General features: G+C 39.6%; 1 protein-coding gene across 11 annotated transcripts in view; it reads right to left on the reverse strand.

The window, feature by feature from the left end:
- Positions 1–216: 216 nt before the first annotated feature.
- Positions 217–22,941, reverse strand: part of zdhhc20b (zinc finger DHHC-type palmitoyltransferase 20b) — a 93,735-nt gene continuing 71,010 nt past the window's right edge. For all 11 annotated transcript variants that reach the window (XM_069891387.1, XM_069891385.1, XM_069891383.1 and 8 more), the window contains 5 exons: positions 22,342–22,468; positions 14,035–14,124; positions 8,454–8,569; positions 3,190–3,264; positions 217–2,839 (listed from right to left, as the gene is read on the reverse strand). In XM_069891387.1, the coding sequence (XP_069747488.1) occupies positions 3,203–3,264; positions 8,454–8,569; positions 14,035–14,124; positions 22,342–22,468 (395 nt within the window). In that variant the 3' untranslated portion in view covers positions 217–2,839; positions 3,190–3,202. The remainder of the gene's footprint in view (positions 2,840–3,189; positions 3,265–8,453; positions 8,570–14,034; positions 14,125–22,341; positions 22,469–22,941) is intronic.

The raw sequence follows: 22,941 nt of genomic DNA on the forward strand, positions 1-22,941 counted from the left end.
TATTCATCTTTTTAATTATCTTGGTATGTTATTATGCATGTATACAAGAACTACATTTTTTAGCATGCAATGCACACGGTTGGGGGGGGGGGGGGGGAAACCAGAAGTTGTATATGAGCATTGTCACTGTAAGTTGGTTGAAGCAGCTCAAGGAAAATAAAGTTGGTTAAGTGTTAAACCCATATAAAATTGCTCTTGAAAAAACAAGTACAACACTTGACATAAGGTGGTCATTTTATTTATACTTTGTAGTTAGTGTATCTGTGTACCAGTTTGGGGGCAGCAGGAATTTCAGTGCATCCATCTGTACTCATGCAATGACAATAAACTTACATCAGAGCGTCTACCCATGCCTACCAGGATCATTGTCAGAAGAGGGCTTATAAAATTGATAAGGACCCCTACCACCCCGGACATAGCATGTTCCAGCTACTCCTGTAGGGAAAGAGGTACAGAAGTTTCAAAGCCAGAATCACCAGGCTGACAAACAGCTTCTTCCCATAGGTAGTGAGACTGCTGAATGACTGATGAACTGCTCATACAATCCCTGCAAGACTCTACTTTTTATTTAACAATATTTATTTTTATTTCTGTACTGCATAAAAATCATGCAAATATGGATGCCACGTCTATATACGTGTTTGCTGTTTTGTCCAGTTGTATTTATACAATTGGATATTAATAACTTGAAATTGAACTCAATATGGGCCAGCTTTAATTTGGCTATTTTTTGGAACAAAGATAAATTTTACAACTCAAATACATGTCACTCTAACTAAAAATGTAATTCAACTATGTCCAGCTCTAATTTGGTTACATGTTCTTCAATACTAATAACTGAAACAAATGATACTATAGCATGGCTATTGTGAGGACAAATCCCAGAGAGATGTTTGAATTGTCCATCAGCACAAAAGGGTGGAAAAGATGCTGACAAAGCCAGATGGAATGCACACTATTTAGTTTATATTTCAATTTACATTAAATTATATTCAAATGGCATCAACATTTTATTGGGACAATCCATTGATAAACAACTGTTGATCTGATAATATTGCATTCTTGTAGATTTTTTTTTCTTGGATACACTTATTCATTAGCTTAATACTGTCAGAAATTTCATGGCTGCAAATTATATTTCTACTTATTATTACAGAATTTGTATACAATGTTAAAATCTTACTGTAGCAAAAACATTTCAGTAACACATTTGTGCCAACAGAATGTACATTTGAACCCTAATGAAAAACAAATTAAGGTTAAAAAAAATTCAACATTAAAATCACACAAACATACATTAGCGTGGCTATAAAATATATTCTTCGTGGTTATGGTACAAAAAAAATGTTACATGATTGATTCACCCATCTCCTTTATGAACCTTCCAATTCAGACACTGCAACGACTTATTCAGGTAAACTTTAGAATGAACAACAAATGAAATAATTTACAAATCAGAGGCTCCTTTTGGTATCAGAATGAGCCTCTCTTCTTAGTTCAATTCTGATATTAAAATTTTGTTTGTTTGTCTTGGACTGCAGCTTTTGTATTTTAATAATGACAGTATTCATATGGTGCACATTTATTTTTCAACATGTCGAAAAGTTGAATCAAAAATTCTAATATCTGTTAAAATACATTTTAATCAACAAACCTTTCCCTATTTCAGATTTGGGTCTATATTAATAATCTTTTAGAAGTAATTAATTACATATAACTAGAAATATGTAAATTATTAAAATAATTCATAGGCCAAATATAAAAAGTCAATTTACAATCTTGATTACTAATAATCTTGACAACATTGATAAAAGAAAAAAAAAACTAAAACCATGTCACATTTGTACACCACTGTTCAGAGCCAATAATAAATATGCTTCATAAACAATAACTGCCTCTTTGGTGCACAGCAGCTCTGATTAACAATATACATACAAATACATCATATATTAGTGCAGAAAGTCTGTTTTTCAATATTTCTTGCATAAATTTAAAGCACTCCTGAAGATTATTGGCTTTTGTTTAAAATACAGACCTGCATCAGCATTTGATATACGGGTATATCCAGCTTTAACAAACTAGAGCATTCCGATGAAACCTTTCACAAGCCACAATGGCATAAATTGACCCATTCACTATTATTAGAGTCTATTTTCATAAAAGCAAAAACCCATTCAAATCCTTTTGTAAAAGCGAACATGACTTTCTTTGTATAGCAAATTTTTGTAATTCAAATATTTGTAAAGTTGGGTATATCTGCAATGCAATCATTTATCATTATTTTCAGAGTTTAGGATCTTGCAACCCATCTATATATTGTATCTGGTTCATATATTGCTTGTTAAAATATTATTAACTATAGTTTATTTCAGTGCCTTTTTTCTATAACACTGTAACCTGGAAGTACGCAGAGGTAAAAGCCAACTTGTCTGTTAAATTACAAACATCAAAACAGCCAATCAAATAACCAAATTTCAGACATGTCAATTTCAAATCATAATGAGATGACCTTCTCCAAGGCCATTGTAATAAAGGATACAAATTATATTAATAGTTTCATTATCTGGTGAGTTGTTCATGTACAGAATAGTGGTTTGTCCCAGAGCCCAGATTACATTTGCATCACCCATCACAGTGTCAGTGGGCACTAAACAAAAAGTTATCACTCAAGGCAACAAGCTATGGTAATGTTAAATGCATTGCATTTCTCAACATGGTAGTGTTTTATAGCACACAAAATCTTGATACACATGTTCATCATGAGTATCACAGACCCAACAGTTTCCATTTTTAGAGAGGCAAGCAGCATTCAAATTTCAACATCTGGTACTGGAGGCATCTGTGGAGAGACATGGATACTAGCCTAAAATGTAAATCAAGTAAATTTTTCCTTTCCCCACTTAATTCCCATCATGTTGGAGTGGCTGCATACCCTTTTATTTCAGATTTTATATTTATAGAGTACAATAGTTTAAAAAGGAAACAAAATAGTGAAATTCACCTCTTTGATGGCGTTACCTTACTTAAAGTATGCGAGGCTTAATTAAAAAAAAATCATACAGTGCCAAAAATTTGTAATTAATCTCTATTTAACATAATGAAACATTACATCATGACAATATTGTATCCAAAAATAATTGATCTTATTTCCACTCTGATGTTAGCACATTTAATACCAGTAGCACTTACTAATTTTACGTTGTTATGTTGAATGTTTTGTAGATTCCTGGCCAATTGAAATATTTTGATTTGGAACTCCAAATGCTGGGGAAATAAGAAAAAAAAAGTATTTTGAGTGTAAAACTATTCTTATCATTTAGAAACTTTAAGCTTTAGATCCAGAAACTTTAAAGTAATAATTTCTCGATGAAGTTAATAGCAATCCAAATGACCATGTGCCATTCCGCCATGTGAATCAGTACTGATGCAATTTTCCTTTCAACCCATTTTCCTGCCTTTTCCCCAATAAACTTTGACACCGTTACTTATTAAGAACATTTCAAACTCCGCTTTAAATATACCCAGTGACAACCTCTTCAGCAGCAAGAAGTTAATTCTTTGGCTGAAAAGAACTCTCCTCATATTCTGGTGACGTCCTTTGATTCTGAGGCTGTGCCCTCAGTCTCCACAAATCATCTTCTCCAGGCCCACACTATGATGAGATCCTCCCCCCCCCCCCCCACCCCCCCCCCCCACCCCACATCCTTCTAAACTTCAATATTTACATGTCCTGGCATCATCAAATGCTCCTCATACTTCAACCCTTTCATCCTTGGCATTATTCTCATAAACCTCCTCTGCTCATCATTCTTGAAATAGTGGCCCACAACTGCACACAATACTCCAAATGTGGTCTGACCAATGTCCAGTATTATATCTTTGCCTTTACATTCAATTAAAATGAATGCTAACATTGTATTTGCACTCCTTACTACTAACTCAACCTGAAAGCTAACCTTTTGGGAATGCTGCAGTAGTACTCCAAGTTTTTTTTTGGACAACAGCTTTCTGAATGCTTTCTCCAGCTTAGAAAAGTCAATTACTTTATTCTTTCTAACAAAGTGCATGCCCATACACGTCCCTACACTATTATGTTTGCCCCTTCTCCCAACCTATCCAAGTCCCTCTGCAGACTCCCTTCTTCCTCAATATAACCCACCCTTCCACCTATCTTCACGTTATCCACAAACTTGGCTATAAGCCATCAATTCCATCATCTAAATCATTTACATACAGTGTGAAAAGCAGCAGACCCAACACCGATCCCTGCGATACACCACTCATCACCAGCTCCCTTTATTCCAACTCTTCGCCTGATACCAGTCAGTAAATTTCTATCCATGCTAGTACCTTTTGGGCTCCCATCTTGTTTAAGCTGCATCATGTACAGCACCTTGTCGAATGCCTTCTGAAAATCCAAGTAAATACCATTCACCAACTATTCTTTCTTTGTCCTGCTCATTACTTCCTTAAATAAACCCTCATGCACCTGTGATGCTGCCCCAAAACAATACATTTTATGACGTTCATAATAAACCTGATTCTGATTCAACAAATTTGCCAGACAAGATCTCCCCGAGAGGAAACCTATTACTTCAGCCTATCTTGTGCTTCAACGTACCACTAAACCTCATCCTTAATACTAAACTCTAGAATCTGACTAAGCCCTGAAGTTAGGCAAACTTGCCTATAATTTCCTGTCTTTTGCCTCTCTCCCTTCTTAAAGAGTGGAGTGACATTTGCAATTTTCTAGTCCCCAGAACCATGCCTGACAGGCCACTTCTCATGCATTCACGATCACTTCAGCTATCTCTTTCAGAACCCCTTGAGGTTCAGGTGACTTATCCACCATCATCTTCCCAAGCACCCTCTCCTTAGTAATAGCAATGACATTCACTTCTGCCCCCTGATTTTCTAGAATTTCTGGCAGGCCACTGATGTCTTCCATTGTGAAGACTGATGCAAAATACCCATTCAGTTCATCTGCAATTTCTTTGTTCTACAGAACCACTTCTCCAGTAGACCAAATGTCCACTTTTGCCTCCCTTTTACTCTTTATATATCTGAAAATATTTTGGCATTCTCTTTTATAGTGTTGGCTAGCTTACTTTAATATTTCATCTGTTCTCCCCTTATTGTTTTTTGTTGCCTTCAGTTGGCTTTTTAAAAACTACCTTCTGAAATCCTGCTGAGGCTGTCCAACAAACTTAAAATTGTAGGTCTCAAACCATTTTAAAATGGGTCAAAGTGGGAAGAACCCTTTGGGAATATGAAACAAAGCATGTGCAGTTGATTATAACACAGCATTCCTCAAATATGTATGGGATTGCAAGCTTGCAAAGGCTGAAGCAAATAATTAAGACCAAGATGGACAGATATCAGTGAGGCTGGAGGTCAGGGCCTAAAGAGAGGGTAATAATGCACATTATATTTGGAATCAGAAACTTGGACTAGCTGTAAATGTTCAGGGTGGCAGTAACGCTTAAATTCCAAACAGTTTCTTCCACTTTTTGGAGACAAATACTCACAATTGTTAGTGATCTAATATATAAATATCAGCAATGCTTAATGATGCTCATTATTACTGCAATTCTATTAAAATATGAAAATCCAAAAGCTGATTCACCAAAATGCCATGCTTACTGTGTTAATGTTTACACTCTTTGAAAAGCATGAAACTGCAGTAATTGTAAGAAAGTAGAAACTAATTTGCTATGGACTTCCCTTAAAGTCCCAAAAAGCACTCTTATCTTGGTAAATATTAGTTACTGCCAAACAACACCCCCAACTCTGAAAATCAATTATAAGTGTTAGACCTTATTTGATTTTAACAACAGACTTTATATAAAATTTAAAGCTCTTCAGACCACATCTAAATATAGCCATTCCCCAACGTACATCCAAGTTCTGTTCTGACTGACTGATCAGATCTCGAAATGGACGAAGTCGAATGAATGTTAGCATGGTTTGTAGTCTTCACGATATCGATCCCCACACTGATCCCACTGCCCTGCACTCTCCTGACAGCCCACTACCATTCCCCACCCTGATCCCATTGCCCTGTGCTCTCCTGACAGCCCTTGATCAGTCCCCATGCTGATCCCACTGCTCCACACTCTCCTGACAGCCTACTGTACTTGTACAGCATTCTTTTATCCTGAGAATTGAGAGTGATCCTATGATGTACTGGGATATCGTCTAACGGTCATGATCACTGGCGGATGTACAACCAAGTGAAATTTTTTTCTTTATTTATTAAAATTTATAGTTTTTTTTTTTCCCGGTCGTATGTACAGATGGCCGTAAGTTGCATAGACCATAAGTAGGGGAGAGGCTGAACAATCTTTCTTTTTCACTATATATCTATATTTCCATGACCTTTCATTTAAATTCATCCTAATTTTTCCTTTTGTTTTCCAGTGTTTGCTATATTAAACCCACAATCTATTTGGTTAAGAAGGATCCAGCTTTGTCTTGTTCAGTCAGGCTATAGGTGCCTTGTTTCACCTGTGCTATTATCAGCTTTCTTCCAGAACTGCAACCCAAAATATCATTGTTAAAACATTTGGGAACACAATTGTATCCCTTCTCCATGAAACTAATACTCATTTAAATGACCTTCAATATATTGACCATTCATTCCCCTCATTAATTGTGGATTAGAGGAAAAGCTTTTGAATTACATTATAACAATTTAGTCTATTGGAAGTAAGCTCAATGTTTTGGTAAAGCAAGGGAACTTAGTGGGAGAAGATTCAGAGAATGTTAATGGGGTGGCTGGGGGAAAAAATTATGTCATGAACAAACATCCATAAGATTAAATGTCAAAGAATCAGAATTTCAGACCCTCTTATTCATGTCAGCCAAGTGGTCTACCCAAACGAGTCCTATTTGTCTACATTAAGCCTGTATCCTATTAATAAACCTTTCCTATCCATGAAACTAATTTCCAGCATTAATGGTACAGGCAGAATTCATTTTTCATTGAAGATTAAAGTGGTTAAGTGCACAAAGGAAGAAGAGAGTTCTAGAAACACAGTAGGAAAATGTAGTTACATGGAGGGAAAAATAAACTAATAGAAATAGTTTGGCTGAAGTAGCAATGTTGTAACATCTAAGTATTTCTATGCATAATTTTTAAGATTGTCCTACTGATTAGAATCCTTAGGCGCTTTCAAGCTGCCTTGTAAAATGGGGTTAACTGGGCAATTTGCCCAGTTAGCGCCCGACTCACAAGGCAGCTAGAAAGGGTCCGACCTAGTCAGCGTCGTCCAAAGACAACCAGGTCCCTGCCCTACCTCGGAGATAGTCAGGGAACCCAGTTAAACTTACCCAGGATGCGTCCACTGGCATCTTGAACAGCAAAATGGACGACCCGGTTACTTCTGTGACATCAGCACTTGCGTGCTGGCTTCACAGGGAAACCCCGGCTGAAGTGTCTGCAGATTGGGGGCAGAGAGGGGTTGCTGCCAGGGGCCAGAATGGAAAGGGGGGGCGTGGTGGGAGAGGTCGCTGCTGTGAGGGGGAGTAACTGGGGCCACAATTGGGGGGAGTGAGGTCGCTGCCATGGGGGGGGGGGGGAAGAGGTTGATGCCATGGGGGGGATGGTGGGGGTGCCATTATCAGTGGGAGTAGGGCTGACTGCCTCAGGGACAGAGGGAAGCACGAATAATGCTGACAGCTGGTGGGGAGACTAGTTTGTGTGACGCGTCACTTACAGTGTCATCATGGGGGCGGGATCCCCCTTAAATCGCCTGGTTGGCAATTTACTGGGGCTATTTCCCCCACCTCAGCTTAAAAGGTGCTGGATGCACCTTTGCCCCACTAATTGCACCCGAGTCCCAGAAGGGCTAACTGGGTGCTGCAGCTTAAAAGGACCTCTTGAAATGAAATCTGATAGACATTAGTATTCCAATAAAACTTGTTACGTTACAAAGATAAAACATCATAATGAAGAACAAGTGCTCTCGGGATAATGAAAGGGCACAACATTTTAAAAGTATAACAAAAAATTAACATTTTAAGCCTGTGTAAACTTGCATATTGGATGAATTTAATATACTAAGTAAAAGTAATTGAAAAGAAAATCAAAAACTGCAAATGATGGAAATCTGAAATAAAAAATGCTCAAAATCTGTGGAAAGAGAAACAGCTACTATTTTAAGTGTGGATCCTTCATCAGAATTGGGAGAAAGAGAGAGAGAGAAAGATATGAACAATATGAATGTTTCAAGCATTTTCATTTCTTTTAAATTTCATAAATAGTTTAAGCCTGAAACAAAGTTAGATCTCTAAAATTAGGTCAGTGTTTTAGCAGAATATATCCAGCATCACAACAGGTTGGTTTATTTTCAAAGCCCAATGTGCAGATGATGGCTTGTTTAAAAACTTGATAACTTCTTTTTAGGGTAAAAATTGGAATAACAAACATCCAGAAATGACTAACATAATACCTTTTGAACTGTCTTCATCGGACTCATCATCTATCCAGTGCTGATCAATCCCTCCTAACAATCGGTTTTGAGATTCACTCAATGGTCGAGGAGGAAGTGACTGTCCATCTGTAATGCTGTGACAAAGAATGGTAATACTAATTACAATCCTTCCATTAGTAAAGCAAATACTTTTACACAAAATATCTCACACTGTTTCAAGGGAGTATAATCAGACTGAAGCCACTTTCAAGTGGAATAGCTGGGAGAATGCGGCTCTGAAGCTGGCTGCGGGTGTGTGCGAAGCGACACTCAGGTGGCAGTGCTGAAGGCGCTGTTCTGGCACCCAAGAGGTCTGCAGCAGGGAGAGGCACCACGGGGCAAACGCCGGCTCCTGTCGACTGTGGCCAGTCCCGCTGCTTTTAGGTGCCTAGGGGGAGTGCTCGGAAGTGGAGAATACACCTATTCGAGGAGGGTTGGGTAAGTATTCCTTGGGTCAGGATTCTTTGCTTTCAGGTGACCTCCCAACAGCCGCATTCGGGCTTTACATTGGGGTATTCTGGTCACCTGAAAGCGGCTAAAGAGATCAAAGTTGGAGGAGATGTTAGAGCAGGAGAATTTATATTTAATAAGCATGTTTAAGGAGTAATTGCAGAGACTGGGCCTGAGCAGCTAAAATCATGACTACTAATATAGGGGTGAAGTCAGCACATGGGATTTAGAGGGATGGTGAATTTACAAAACTTGAGGCAATGAATGATGTTCCCAAAAATTGAAAATGTTACATTTTTCACTGTAGTGCACAAAAGTGTTGGAGAACCTCAGCTGGTCACACCACATCCATGTAAAATCAATGGCAGTCAATGCTTTGGATCTCAACCCTTCTTCAGGAGAGTTGAAAATCAAGCAGATACCTGAATAAAAAGGTCAAATAGAGTGGGCCGGGGAGAACAGATAAGAGGTAATCAGTGTGTACAGGTGAGAGAGTAAAAGAGGAGTAACCCGAGAAGTGACAGGGAGAGGGCAGAGGGCTTAGAAGGGTAGCTCTCTGAAAGAGGGAAGGGAAGTTAATAGAAATCGGAGGTCAATATTGATGCTGTTTGGTTGGATACTGCTGGGATGAACATTTTTACTGACATTTCACAAACTTTTATTTTTATGCTTTAAGAAAGTGTTAACTACTTTTTACTGAAGATTTGAAATACAGACATTTCCAGTGTATTTAACTGCTATTATCAAGCTGAGGAAGTGGAAGAAATAGGTTGGATTGGGCAGAAGGGGAATGAGTGGGGCTGTGAAATAATGTGAGTATGTAGTAGGGAGGAGTGGATGGGAAGGAAAGATGTTGGAACAGTTGAGGGGAGGGAGAGATGAGAGAAAGTGGCAGGAATTCAGGTGTTTCTTCCCTTGCATCACTCTCATTTTTTCTCTTGCTTCCTTTTCTCTACAACTTTTTTCTCTCTCACTGAGCAGGGAGGATCCAAAACAGGAATACCCAATGCTCAGAGTCCACACATGGGATTGGGCGATTCAAACAAAGGCCCTGCTTATCCTTTCCCAAGTGTGATCTTATATAGGAGTTGCCAATCTGCTCCCTGTAAGAACAATAGGTCCTAACTGTGTAAAGTTTTTAAAAGAACATTCGAGCATAAGAAATGGGAGCAGTAGTCGGCCATCCAGCCAGCTCCACCATTCGATAAGATCATGGCTGATCTACCTTTTCCTCATATCCCTTGATTCCTTTTTTATGTTAAAATCTATCTAAATGAACCTTAAATAAGTTTAATGAAGTAGCCTCAACCACTTCCCTGGGTAGAGAATTCCACAGATTCACTACTCTCTGGGAAAAACAATTTTCTCCTCATCTCGGTCTTAAATCTACTCGCCTGAATCTTGAAGCTGTGTGCCCTAGTTCTGGTCTCTCCTACCAGTGAAAACTTTTTTCCTGCCTCTACCTTATCTATCCCTTTCATAATTTTATATTTTCCTATATGATCTCCTCTTACTCTTCTGAATTAGAGTGAGGATATAATGGGTGCAGTGGATAGGGGGGAACAGGTAGATGTTGTATATTTGGATTTCCAGAAAGCGTTTGATAAGGTGCTGCACAAGAGACTTATCAGTAAGTTACAGGAAAGTGGAGTCCGGGGAAGTATATTGGCCTGGATTGAAAATTGGTTGTCTGACAGGAGGCAGAGAGTCAGGATAAATGGGAGTTTTTCAGTTTGGCAGAGAGTGGTAAGTGGGGTGCCGCAGGGGTCAGTGTTAGGCCCACAACTGTTCATCATTTACATTGATGACTTGGAGGAGGGGACAAAATATGGTGTAGCCAAGTTTGCGGATGATACTAAATTGAGTGGAAGAGCAAATTGTAATGAGGATGTGGAGAGTCTGCAGAGGAATATAGTTAAGCTGGATGAATGGACAAAGGTCTGGCAGATGGAGTACAATGTTAGTAAGGGTGAGGTTATCCACTTTGGCAAGAAAAATAAAAGAGGTGAATATTATTTAAAGGGTGAAAAACTACAGCACGCTGTTGTTCAGGGGGACTTGGGAGTGCTTGTACATGAATCGCAAAAAGTTAGGTTGCAGGTGCAGCAGGTTATTAAGAAGGCAAATGGAATGTTGGCCTTCATCGCTAGAGAAATTGAATTCAGGAGTAGGGAGGTAATGTTGCAACTGTACCAGGTACTGGTGAGACTGTACCTGGAGTACTGTGTCCAGTTCTGGTCTCCATATTTGAGGAAGGATATACTGGCTTTGGAGACGGTCCAGAGGAGGTTTACTAGGTTGATCCTTGGGATGAAGGGGTTGACTTATGATGAAAGATTAAATCGTCTAGGATTGTATTCGCTCGAGTTTAGAAGAATGAGAGGAGATCTTATAGAAACATATAGGATTATGAAGGGTATGGATAGGATAGATGTGGGAAGGTTTTTTGAGCTGCCCGGGGAAACTAAAACCAGAGGACACAGTTTCAAGATTCAGGGGAGTAGATTTAAGCCAGAGATGAGGAAAAATAGTTTTTCCCAGAGAGTAGTGAATGTTTGGAATTCTCTAACCAGGGAAGTGGTTGAGGCTGCTTCATTAAACATATTTAAAATTCGGTTAGATAAATTTTTACATGATAGAGGAATTGGGGGATATGGGGAGAAGGCAGGTAGGTGGAATTAGGTCATAAATTAGATCAGCCACGATCGTATTGAATGGCGGAGCAGGCTCAATGGGCCATTTTTGGCCTACTCCTGTTCCTACGGAGACCAGAACTACACACCGTACTCAGGTGTGGCCTCACCAGTACCTTGTACAGTTGCAGCATGACCTCCCTGCTCTTGAATTCAATTTCTCTAGCAATGAAAGCAAACATTCCATTTGCTTTCTTAATAACCTGTTGTACCTGCGACCTAACTTTTTGCGATTCATGCACAAGCACTCCCAAGTCCTTCTGCACTACACCATGCTGCAGGTTTTCACTATTTAAATAATAATCTGCTTTTCTATTTTTCCTATCAAAGTGGATAATTTCGCATTTACTAACATTGTACTCCATCTGCCAGACCTTTGCCCACTCACCTAACTTTACTATATCCTTATATAGCCTCTCCATATCCTCTGTGTACAATTTGCTTTTCCACTCAATTTATTATCATCCGCAACTTGTGTACACTACACTCTGTCCCCTCTTCCAAATCATCAATGAAAATGAATGGTTAACAGCTGTGGGCCCAGAACCGACCCTGTGGGACCCTACTTACCATTGTCTGCCACTCAGAAAAACATCTATTTATCCTGACTCACCTCCTTCTGTCAGTTAACCAATCTTCAATTCATGCCAATATACTTCCCCAAATCCATTCATCTGCATCTTACTGTTAAGTCTCTTGTGTGGCACCTTATCAAATGCCTTTTGGAAATCCAAACATACAACATCAACCTGTTCCCCTCTATCTACCGCACCCATTATATCCTCAAAGAACTCCAGCAAGTTTGTCAAACAATACCTGCCCTTTCTGAATCCATCCTGTGTCTGCCTGCTGGAATCCCTTTGTTCTAAATGTCTAATTATTTCATCATTAATGATAACTTCAAGCATTTTCCCGACTACAGACATTAACTTAACTGACCGATTGTTACCTGTCTTCTGCCTAGATCCCTTTTAAAAAAGTGGTATGACATGTGCTGTCTTCCAATTTGCCGGGACCTACCCAGAATCCAGAGAATTTTGGTAAATAACTACCAACGCATCGACTATAACTCATGCCATTTCCTTCAGTACCCTCAGACACATCCCATCAGGACCAGGGGATTTGTTCACTTTTAGTCTCATTAGTTTGCTCACCACTCTCTCTTTTGTAACAATTATTTTATTGAGACCCTCACCTCCCTTCGCATTCCTATCACCACTCTTTGGCATGCCGGATTGGTCTTCCACCATGAAGAATGACACAAAATATTTGTTCAGTGACTCGGTCATTTCCTCATTACTCAATATCAATCTTCCTTTCTCATCTTCCAAGAGACTCATGTTGACTCTAGCCACCCTCTTCCTAATTCACCTTCATAACCCTTCTTCCCTTTCCTTACTTCCTGCTTAGTTCTCCTTTGTTGCCTTTTAAAGTTTTCCCAATCCTTTAGTTTCTCATTACTCTTGGCCACTTTGCACACATGAGCTTTTAATTTTATACTTTCCTTTATTTTCTTAGTTAACAAAGGCTGACTCTTCCCTCTCTCACTGCCCTTATTTTCAACAGGAATATATTTTTGTTGAGCACTGTGAAAAATCTCTTTGAAAGTCTTCCACTGTTCCTCAACTGTTATGCTAATTAGCCTGTGCTCCCCGATCATGCTGACCAATTCCTCCCTCATCCTGTTGTAGTCTTCCCTGTTCACACATAATATACTAGTTTTAAATCTAACTATTGCACCTTCCATCTGTATGAGAAATTTCAATCATACTAGGATTGCTTTTTCCAAGAGGATCCCTAAATACTAGATCGTTATTTTTACCTATCTCATTGCACAATTCTAGATCTAAAATAGCATTCTCCCTTGTTGCTTCCTTAAAATGGAGATGAAATATGTTATGTTCTCATTCAGATTTTTAAAATGTGACCCTATTTCAAATTTGGGGATTAAAATCTACACTCAAATCAAAAGACTTGGTGAAACAATAAAAAAGATTAAGCACACACTATATTTGGCAGTTATGTCCTTGCAGAATAATTAAATTGGTCAGCTATAATTGAACTAAAGAAGCTTTTTCAAAAGCAAACACTAATTATAAAGGATAGTGGAAAAAGGCAAACTTTTAAAGTCAGAACTTTCAAACTGAAGACATTGTGAAGATATTGTAAAGTGGGAAATAAAGAATCTTTTAATACATTCCTTATTCTTACAAGCTGTAGGGAAGACTGCCATGTCAGTTTACTATTACAAAAAGTATTTATCCATGCTAGTACATTCATTATTTGTTTCCTTAAATGTATCTGCAATTTTAGTACTGAGCTAACAAAAGCAATTCAACTTGCACTAGTAAATGGACTTGCCTTGAAAGAGTATTAAAGTAGTAGGGAGATTAATGTAAAAATAGTAGCATATTTACTTTTTGCCAGGTTCACTGTGGTTGATTGTATTTGGTTGTTCTACATCTTGACTGACCAGACGAGTTGGATAAGAACACCCATCACCTAGACTGAAATGGTTAAAACAGACAGAAAATAATATATTGTAATCACCAGCCAAGATAATCCTCATTAAAGTAAGCAGAATTGATCACGGTTGAGCATTGGAAATTACCTGATTTACATCACGTTGTGGAGAGAGTAGGCCCTTCACCCCACTATGTCAATGTTTACCTTTAAGCCCATTCACAGGAAAAATCTATTTGCCTACATGAGGTCTATTTTCTTCCATACCCTGCTTATTTAAATGCTTATTGAGATGCTTCTTAAATGCAGTGACAGACTCCACTGCCTCCTCTGGCAGGGAGCTCCAACATTAATCACTCTGTGAAAAAATGTTTCACTCAAATTCCCTTTACAACTCCTTTAACCCACCTTAAACCTACCTCCTCTCATTTTTGATATTCCTATCATGGGAAAAGGATTCTGTCTCTTTAGGTCTCTCATAATTTTATTGACCTCTGTCAAGCCACTCCCCAGTTTCCTTTGTTCAGGAGAAAATTCTTCCTATTTAATCTCTCCCCATCACTAAAGTGCTCTAATCCAGGCACTATCCTACCAAATATCCTCTGCACTCTCTCCATCACCATCACATCCTTCCTATAATGCGGTGACCAGAACTGCAGCCATCCTCAACCATTTTCTGGCTATGGTCCACTCAAATTTTATGGACTCCCTTCTCTGTGAAGAAATCAGGTTGGTTTCATCTGTACTTATCTACATAAAAAACATCAAAAGTATTTTGATTTCAGTCTGTGCACCTCCCCTCCCCGCCCTTAAATGTACTGTACTGTTGTCCAGAAGGAGAATGGCTGCACCGTGTAGTCTAAGCAATGTTTTGTAATGTGGCAACAGAGCAACCCAACTTTTATATTCTATACCCTGAACTATTAATGCAAGTATGCTATATGCCTTCTTAACTTCTATTGGTGCTGTCACTTTCAGGGAATTGTGGACTTGAACCTCAAGCCATTCTGCTTGATAATTTTCTCCAGTGCATCAATATTTACTGTACATGTCTTTTCCTTACTTGATTACCATTATGCATTACCTCAAACTTGTCAGATTAAATTCTGTTAAATGATTTGACCAACTTCACATCTGATCTCTATTCTGCTGTAGCTGTTGATAAACCTTTCTTGCTAATCAGGACAGTAAGTTTTGCATCATCTGCAAATGTATTAATCATACCTCCTATATTTGCATCCAAGTTCATTGATATGTATCACAATCAACTAAGGCCTCAGCCCTTATCCTGCATTACACCACCGGTCACAGATGCCCAAATCAGATAAGCAACATTCGACCAACACCCTTTGCTTTCTAGCACCAAGCTCATTTTGAATCTAATTAGCTAGCTCACCTTAGATCCCAGGTGCTTTAAACATTTGGATCAGCCTTCTCTGCAGAGACATCAACAGCTTTTAGTAATAAAAACACAGAAATGCTGGAGGTACTCAGCAGATCATGCAGTATCCATAGGAAGTAAAGAAGAAAAAAGATTTTGGGCCTGAGCCCTTCTTCAAAGTATTCATGTTTTTAGTAAATTAGTTCAAGACAATATCCACTACACTACTGAAGAGCGCGTTGAAAGAACCAAAGACTTGTTGATCCAAACCAAGGCTTTTATTAACTAAAAGACTGGAGCATATCACAAGTATGTCGACCAGTCCAGAATGACCTGGTCTGGCTAGGAGCAATCCTTTAAGACCTGCCAGTAGGCGTGGCTACACTCTCAGCCAATCACAGTCATCCTACACTACCATCTGTACATATACACATTGGTGTACTATCACACCTACCTTTTTTGATCTTCTCAGTTAGGGAGAAAACGAGGAACATAAACTATTATTTTCTCTAAATAATCATTGACAAAACATTTTTAAATGTTATGGAATTAACATATCATTTGTTAGTTAAGACAGAATTGGGAGACTTGATAAATGGATTCATTTGTGGTTTCACACAAGTTACACAAATTAAAGGATTGATTTAAAATAACACTTTCAATAGACTTTAAAAAAAAATCTTAATGACTGCATATTCTTACATATCTTGATGTACCAGATCATTTTGATCCTTTAGCTCTTGAAAAATTACTACTTCATTTTCTTAGTTTTGAAGATATGGCACAACCCCAGAAACCTGCATTTCCAGGATATAATATTAATAGACTTTTGATCATGAAGTTTTAACAGTGAAGCCAGTGTTGAATAGGCCTTTCTATATACATGGTTAATTTTTACTTCCACAGAAGAACATGGAAGCGAAACAGAATGCTTTTGTTATTCCCTTGTGTGAAATTATTCACCTTCCCCAGAGCCACCTCTTAAAACCTGACAACATAGGCCACAGGTTCAGTAAATTTACAAATGTTCATTTTAAGTATAGTGAAACTCCTGTGGATTCTGGATAAGTGTATTTTCCGGTTGCCTGAGATTGTGTTGCGTGAATAGCAAACTAACGGAAAAGCACGCCAATTTTAAACTTTCATTGGCTTGGCTTCGCGGACGAAGATTTATGGAGGGGTATGTCCACGTCTGATGCAGGCTCGTTTGTGGCTGACAAGTCCGATGCAGGACAGGCAGGCACGGTTGCAGCGGTTGCAAGGTGAAAATTGGTTGGTTGGGGTTGGGTGTTGGGTTTTTCCTCCTTTGCCTTTTGTCAGTGAGGTGGGCTCTGCGGTCTTCTTCAAAAGAGGTTGCTGCCCGCCGAACTGTGAGGCGCCAAGATGCACGGTTGGAGGCGAGATCAGCCCACTGGCGGTGGTCAATGTGGCAGGCACCAAGAGATTTCTTTAGGCAGTCCTTGTACCTCTTCTTTGGTGCACCTCTGTCTCGGTGGGCAGTGGAGAGCTCGCCATAGAACACGATCTTGGGAAGGCGATGGTCCTCTATTCTGGAGACGTGACCCACCCAGTGCAGTTGAGTCTTCAGCAGCGTGGATTCGATGCTTGCGGACTCTGCCTGCTCGAGTACTTCGATGTTGGTGATGAAGTAAACTTAACTTTTAAAAAAAACATTATTTCTTTTCTACGATTTTTTTTGCTGGTTCCTCGAGGCTTCTGGTTACTTGATTTCCGGATAACAGGGGTTTTACCGTACTTCTATTTATTACCTTAGGTTCCTCATTTTCATTAGACCTTGATTCCCTACAATTTTTCTTTTTAAATAACCTATATACATTGAGAAGGGAGGTAATGGAGTCAGCTGGGGTAGTCAAATGCTCCAATTGTGGGATGTGGGAAGTCAGAGACACCACAGCTGTTCCTGATGACTACACCTGCAAAAGGTGCATCCAATTGCAACTCATGAGCGACCGTGTTAGGGAGCTTGAGTTGCAATTGGATGAACTGAGGATCATAAGGGAAGCAGAGGCAGTGATAGAGAGGAGTTACAGGGAGACAGTCACCCCTAAAAGGCAGGAGTCAGGGAATTGGGTGAATGTAAGGAAAGGAGGGAGAGTGCCAGTGCAGAGTACCCTTGTGGAAGTGCCCCTCAGCAACATGTATTCAGCATTGGATACTGCTGGGGGGAACAGCCTACCAGGGACAAGTTGTGGGGGTCAGGTCTCTGGCACAGGGGCTGCCCCTGAGGCTCAGAAGGGAAGGAGGGATAAGAACAGGGTAATTGTGGTTGGGGACTCACTTGTCAGAGGGACAGATAGGGACAGAGAGATCGGGGATCTAGGTTGGTCTGTTGCCTCCCTGGTGTTAGTGTCAGGGATGTCTCTGATCGAGTTCACAGAATTCTGCAAGGGGAAGGTGAGCAGCCAGAAGTCGTGGTCCATGTGGGGACCAATGATTTAGTTAAAAGTGGGGATGAGGACTTGAAACAGGAATACATAGAATTAGGCAGGAAGTTAAAAAACAGGACCTCTAAGGTAGTAATCTCTGGATTGCTGCCGGTGCCACGCGCTAGAGAGGGTAGTAATAGGAGGATGTCGAGGATGAATGCATGGCTAAAGAGCTGGTGCAGGGGGCAGGGGATAAGATTTTTGGATCATTGGGATCTCTTCTGGGGAAAGTCGGATCTGTACAAAAGGGACGGACTCTACTTGAACTGGAGGGGGACCAATATCCCGGCAAGCAGATTTGCTAGAGCTGTGGGGGAGGGTTTAAACTAGTTTGGCAGGGGGGTGGGGAGCAGAGTTTGCGAGTAGGGTCTAGGGTGCATGGCCACCTAGTTAAGAATGATAAAGGTGACAAAGGAAGGATGGAGGTTAAGGTAAAAGGTAGAATAGGGAATATATGTGAGGGTCATTCTCTGAAATGCGTGTACTTTAATGCAAGAAGCATAGTGAACAAGGTAGATGAGCTTGGAGCATGGATTGGCACTTGGAATCATGATGTTGTGGCAATTAGTGAGACCTGGTTACAGGAGGGTCAGGACTGGCAACTAAATATTCCAGAATACAAATGTTTTAGATGCGATAGAACAGGGGGTAAAAAAGGGGGAGGAGTTGCTCTGCTTGTTAAGGAGGACGTTACTGCCGTGAGGTGGCAGGATGGTTTGGAGGGATCATCCAGTGAGGTTGTTTGGGTGGAATTGAGGGCTGGAGGAGGCATGAGGGTACTAATAGGAGTCTATTATAGACCACCAAATGGGCCAAGAAAATTGGAAGAACAAATTTGTAAGGAGATAGCATATATGTGTAATAAGCATAAGGTAGTGATCATGGGAAATTTAAACTTCCCTCACATTGATTGGGATACCCATACAGTAAGAGCCTGGATGGGCTAGAGTTTGTCAAATGTATGCAAGATAGTTTTCTTAATCAATACGTAGAGGAACCGACTTGGGACGGTGTAATACTGGATCTCTTGTTAGGGAATGAGATAGGTCAGGTGTCTGAGGTTAATGTTGGAGAACAAATTGGGTCGAGAGATCACAACTCTATTAGTTTTAGGGTAGTTTTAGGAAAGAGCAAAGAAGGGCCTAAAGTTGAGGTTCTGGATTGGAGAAAAGCAAATTTCGAAGGAATGAGAATGGATTTGGGGAGTATTGAGTGGGACATGATTTTTTTCAGGAAAGGATGTAAATGAAAAATGGAGAATATTCAAAGAAGAAATTTTGAGAGTACAGATGTCCCAGTGAGGATCAAAGGAAAGGCTGGAAGTCATAGGGAGCCTTGGTTTTCGAGGAATATTAGAAATTTGGTTAGGAGAAATAGAGAGCTGTACAAGAGGTATAAACAGCAGGGTGATGAGAAACTGAAAGAGGACTACAAGGAGTGTAGAAAAAATCTTAAGAAAGAAATTAGAAAGGCCAAAAAGGGGCACGAAGAGCTTTGGCAGGCAGAGTAAGAATAAAGGTACATTAAAAGTAAAAGATTAGTGAGGGATAAAATTGGACCCCTTGTAGATAGGGAGGGTAGGCTATGTGAAAAGTCAGAGGAGATGGGGGAAATTTTAAATGATTTCTTTACCTCAGTATTCACTAGGGAAAAAAAATATTGTACCAGTTGAAGTAAAGAAAAATAGTGGGGAGGTCATGAATCATATAAGGATAACTGAGGAGGTAGTGATGGCAGTGTTAAAAAAGATAAAGGTGGACAAATCTCAGGGTCCGGACAATGTATTCCCAAGGACACTCAGGGAGACTAGTGTACAGATAGTGGGGCCATTAACAGAGATATTTAGGATGTCACTGGTCACGGGAGTAGTGCCAGAGGATTGGAGGGTGGTTCATGTTGTTCCGCTGTTTAAGAAAAGGTCCAAATGTAAGTCAGGAAATTATAGACCTGTGAATCTGACATCTGTGGTGGGTAAGTTGATGGAAAGTGTTCTGAGGGATGGCATTTACAAATATTTGGAAGAACAGGGATTGATATGAAGTAGTCAGCATGGTTTTGTCTGGGGTAGATCATGCTTAACAAACCTTATAGAGTTTTTCGAGGGGGGGGGGTTACAAAAAAGATTGATGAAGGGAAGGCTGTGGATTTAGACTTTAGTAAAGCTTTTGACAAAATTCCCCGCAGGAGGTTAGGAAAAAAGGTGGAGGCATTAGGTATAAATAAGGAGGTAGTGAAATGGATTCAGCAGTGGTTGGATGGGAGGTGTCAGAGAGTACTGGTAGAAAATTGTTCGTCAAATTGGAGGCCGGTGACTAGTGGAGTTCCTCAGGAATCGGTCCTGGGTCCTCTATTGTTTGTTATATATATATTAACGATCTGGAAGAAGGGGTGGTAAATTGGATAAGTAAGTTTGCAGATGATACAAAGATTGGTGGTATTATGAATAGTGAGGAAGATTGCCGTAGCTTAAAAAGAGATATAGGAAAGCTAGAGGAGTGGGCTGAGAAATGGCTGATGGATTTTAATATGGATAAGTGTGAAGTATTGCATTTTGGAAAGGCAAATCTAAATAGGTCATATACATTGAATGGTAGACAATTGAGGAGTGCAGAGCAACAAAGGGATTTAGGAGTTATGGTAAATAGTACCCTCAAAGTTGATACTCAGGTAGATAGTGGTGAAGAAGGCATTTGGAATGTTGGCCTTCATAAATCGGAGTATTGAATTCAAGAGTTGGGATGTTATGATGAAATTGTACAAAGCTCTGGTGAGGCCAAGTTTGGAATACTGTGTGCAGTTTTGGTCACCGAATTATAGGAAGGATATAAACAAAATAGAGAGAGTGCAGAGAAGGTTCACGAGAATGTTGACAGGATGTCAGGGTCTGAGTTACAGAGAAAGGTTGAGCAGCCTGGGGCTTTTTTCTCTGGAGCGTAGAAGATTGAGGGGGGATTTGATGGAGGTGTTCAAGATTTTAAAAGGGACAGAGAGAGTCAACGTGGATAGGCTTTTTCAATTAAGAGTGGGGGATATTCAAACCAGAGGCCATGGTTTGAGATTGCAGGGGGAAAATTATAAGGGGAACATGAGGGGAAATTTCTTTTCGCAAAGGGTGGTTAGGATGTGGAATAAGCTTCCGGCAGAGGTTGTTGAAGCAAGGACGTTATTTACATTTAAGGAAAGACTGGATAATTACATGGAGGGGAGAGGATTGGAGGGGTATGGACCAGGTGCTGGTCAGTGGGACTAGGAGGGTGGGGATTTGTGATCATGCCATTTGTAGTCCATGCCACCCGGCATGGACTAGTAGGGCCACACTGGCCTGTTCTGTGCTGTATATGGTTAATTCCTAAATGATTAGTGCGTGTATCGTTCCAAGTTTTCCATTACAATTTCTCCTGTTTCTGCCTCTAAAGCAGTGGTTTTCAACTTTTTCTTTCCACTCACCTACCACTTTAAGTAATCCTTATGCCATAAGTGCTCTGTGATTATTAAGGGATTGCTTCAGGTGGTATGCAAGTGGGAAGGGAAGGTTGAGAATCACTGCTCTAGACCCAATTGTTACTGAAAAATTTTGCTTGAGAAAAATGATCATTGGCCCATTTCCTTTGGAGTTGTGAAACCATGCACATAACAAGTCCGTTAGGTACGATTAAAACAGTGGTTTTCAACATTTTTCTTTCCTCCAACATACCACCTTAAGCAATCCCTTTGTAATCACAAAGGACCTATGGCATAGGGGATACTTAAAGTGTTATGTGAGTGGAAAGAAAAAGGTTGAGAACCACTGCTCTAAAGAATTCACTTTGTTCAGTCTACTTTTGACATATTGTACTTATAAAAATTTTGACAATTGGTTTGTATTGTTTAACAAAAACAAAAAAAGAAACACTCAACCAATCACACTGCATTATGGAAAGTCCCATAAAGAATGTTTCAGGTTATTGACAATCTAATATTAACATTTTGGCCCTCCACAGATACTGCCTGATTTGCTGAGTACTTTGAGCTTTCACTGTCTATTTCAACATCTGGATTTTGGCATTTCTTCCTCATTTAATCTCATGTCTACTAACAAGTAGAAATTCTGCCTTGCTTGCAGGAAAAATCTCAGGGTTGTAAATGATGCCATCTATGTACTCTGACAATAAATTTGAATATGAATCAAATCTCCACCCCTCTAACTTCAGCTAAAAATTTTGTTTCAAAGTTTTGAGTTGTAAACTTAAGCCAGAGATGTAGTTATCGGGGAACATTGTTCTGCAAAAACTCCCATATGCAGCACATTTCTATATTGACATCTCTCACTAACTTTGCTTTATGTATAAATTAACCTCATTCAGCAAATTTTCAACTTTCCACTAATTTATGCATTTTGTTCAACCTCTAACCTGTCGTTTTATATATAGGCTTAATCTCTGAACCAAACATACCTTGTGAAAACAGGCAGCAGCCAATATTTCACTTGATCACCATACACCTGTTTTATATTTTTGGTAATTCCAAGACTAAATCCATTTTTGTCAGGGCCATTTCGAAACACAGGTGCTCGGAAAGCCTCTGGAGAGGGTGGACAAAGTATTTGGTTAACAGCAGTATATTTTCATCAAATCAAAAATACATATATTTTGTAGACCAAAATCCTGCTGCATTGATTTAAAGTAATGATTGTACAATGTACATATGCACTGTTATTTTGTTTTTAACTTGCGAATAGGCAAAAAAGAAACAAACAGTATACATTTAAATTCAATTAAAAATATAATAAATACAACAGATAGTGATAAATATTTAGTCTCCATAACCTGCTGGTTTTCAGACTTTGGCCCAAAGGTAGCAGTGAGAAGAGGTTGTGACCAGAGTAATGAGGGTCCATTATGATATTGGCTACCTTCTTGTGGAGCACCTCACATAGATGTCTTCCATGGATGGTAGGTTGAAGCCTGTGATGGACTTGGCTGTTTACTACCTTCTGCACTCCTGGGCACCTGAATTACCATGCCAGGATGTAACGCAACCAGTCAGTATATTTT

This window comes from Narcine bancroftii, chromosome 7 (assembly GCF_036971445.1).
Source record: "Narcine bancroftii isolate sNarBan1 chromosome 7, sNarBan1.hap1, whole genome shotgun sequence".
Taxonomy (NCBI): domain Eukaryota; kingdom Metazoa; phylum Chordata; class Chondrichthyes; order Torpediniformes; family Narcinidae; genus Narcine; species Narcine bancroftii.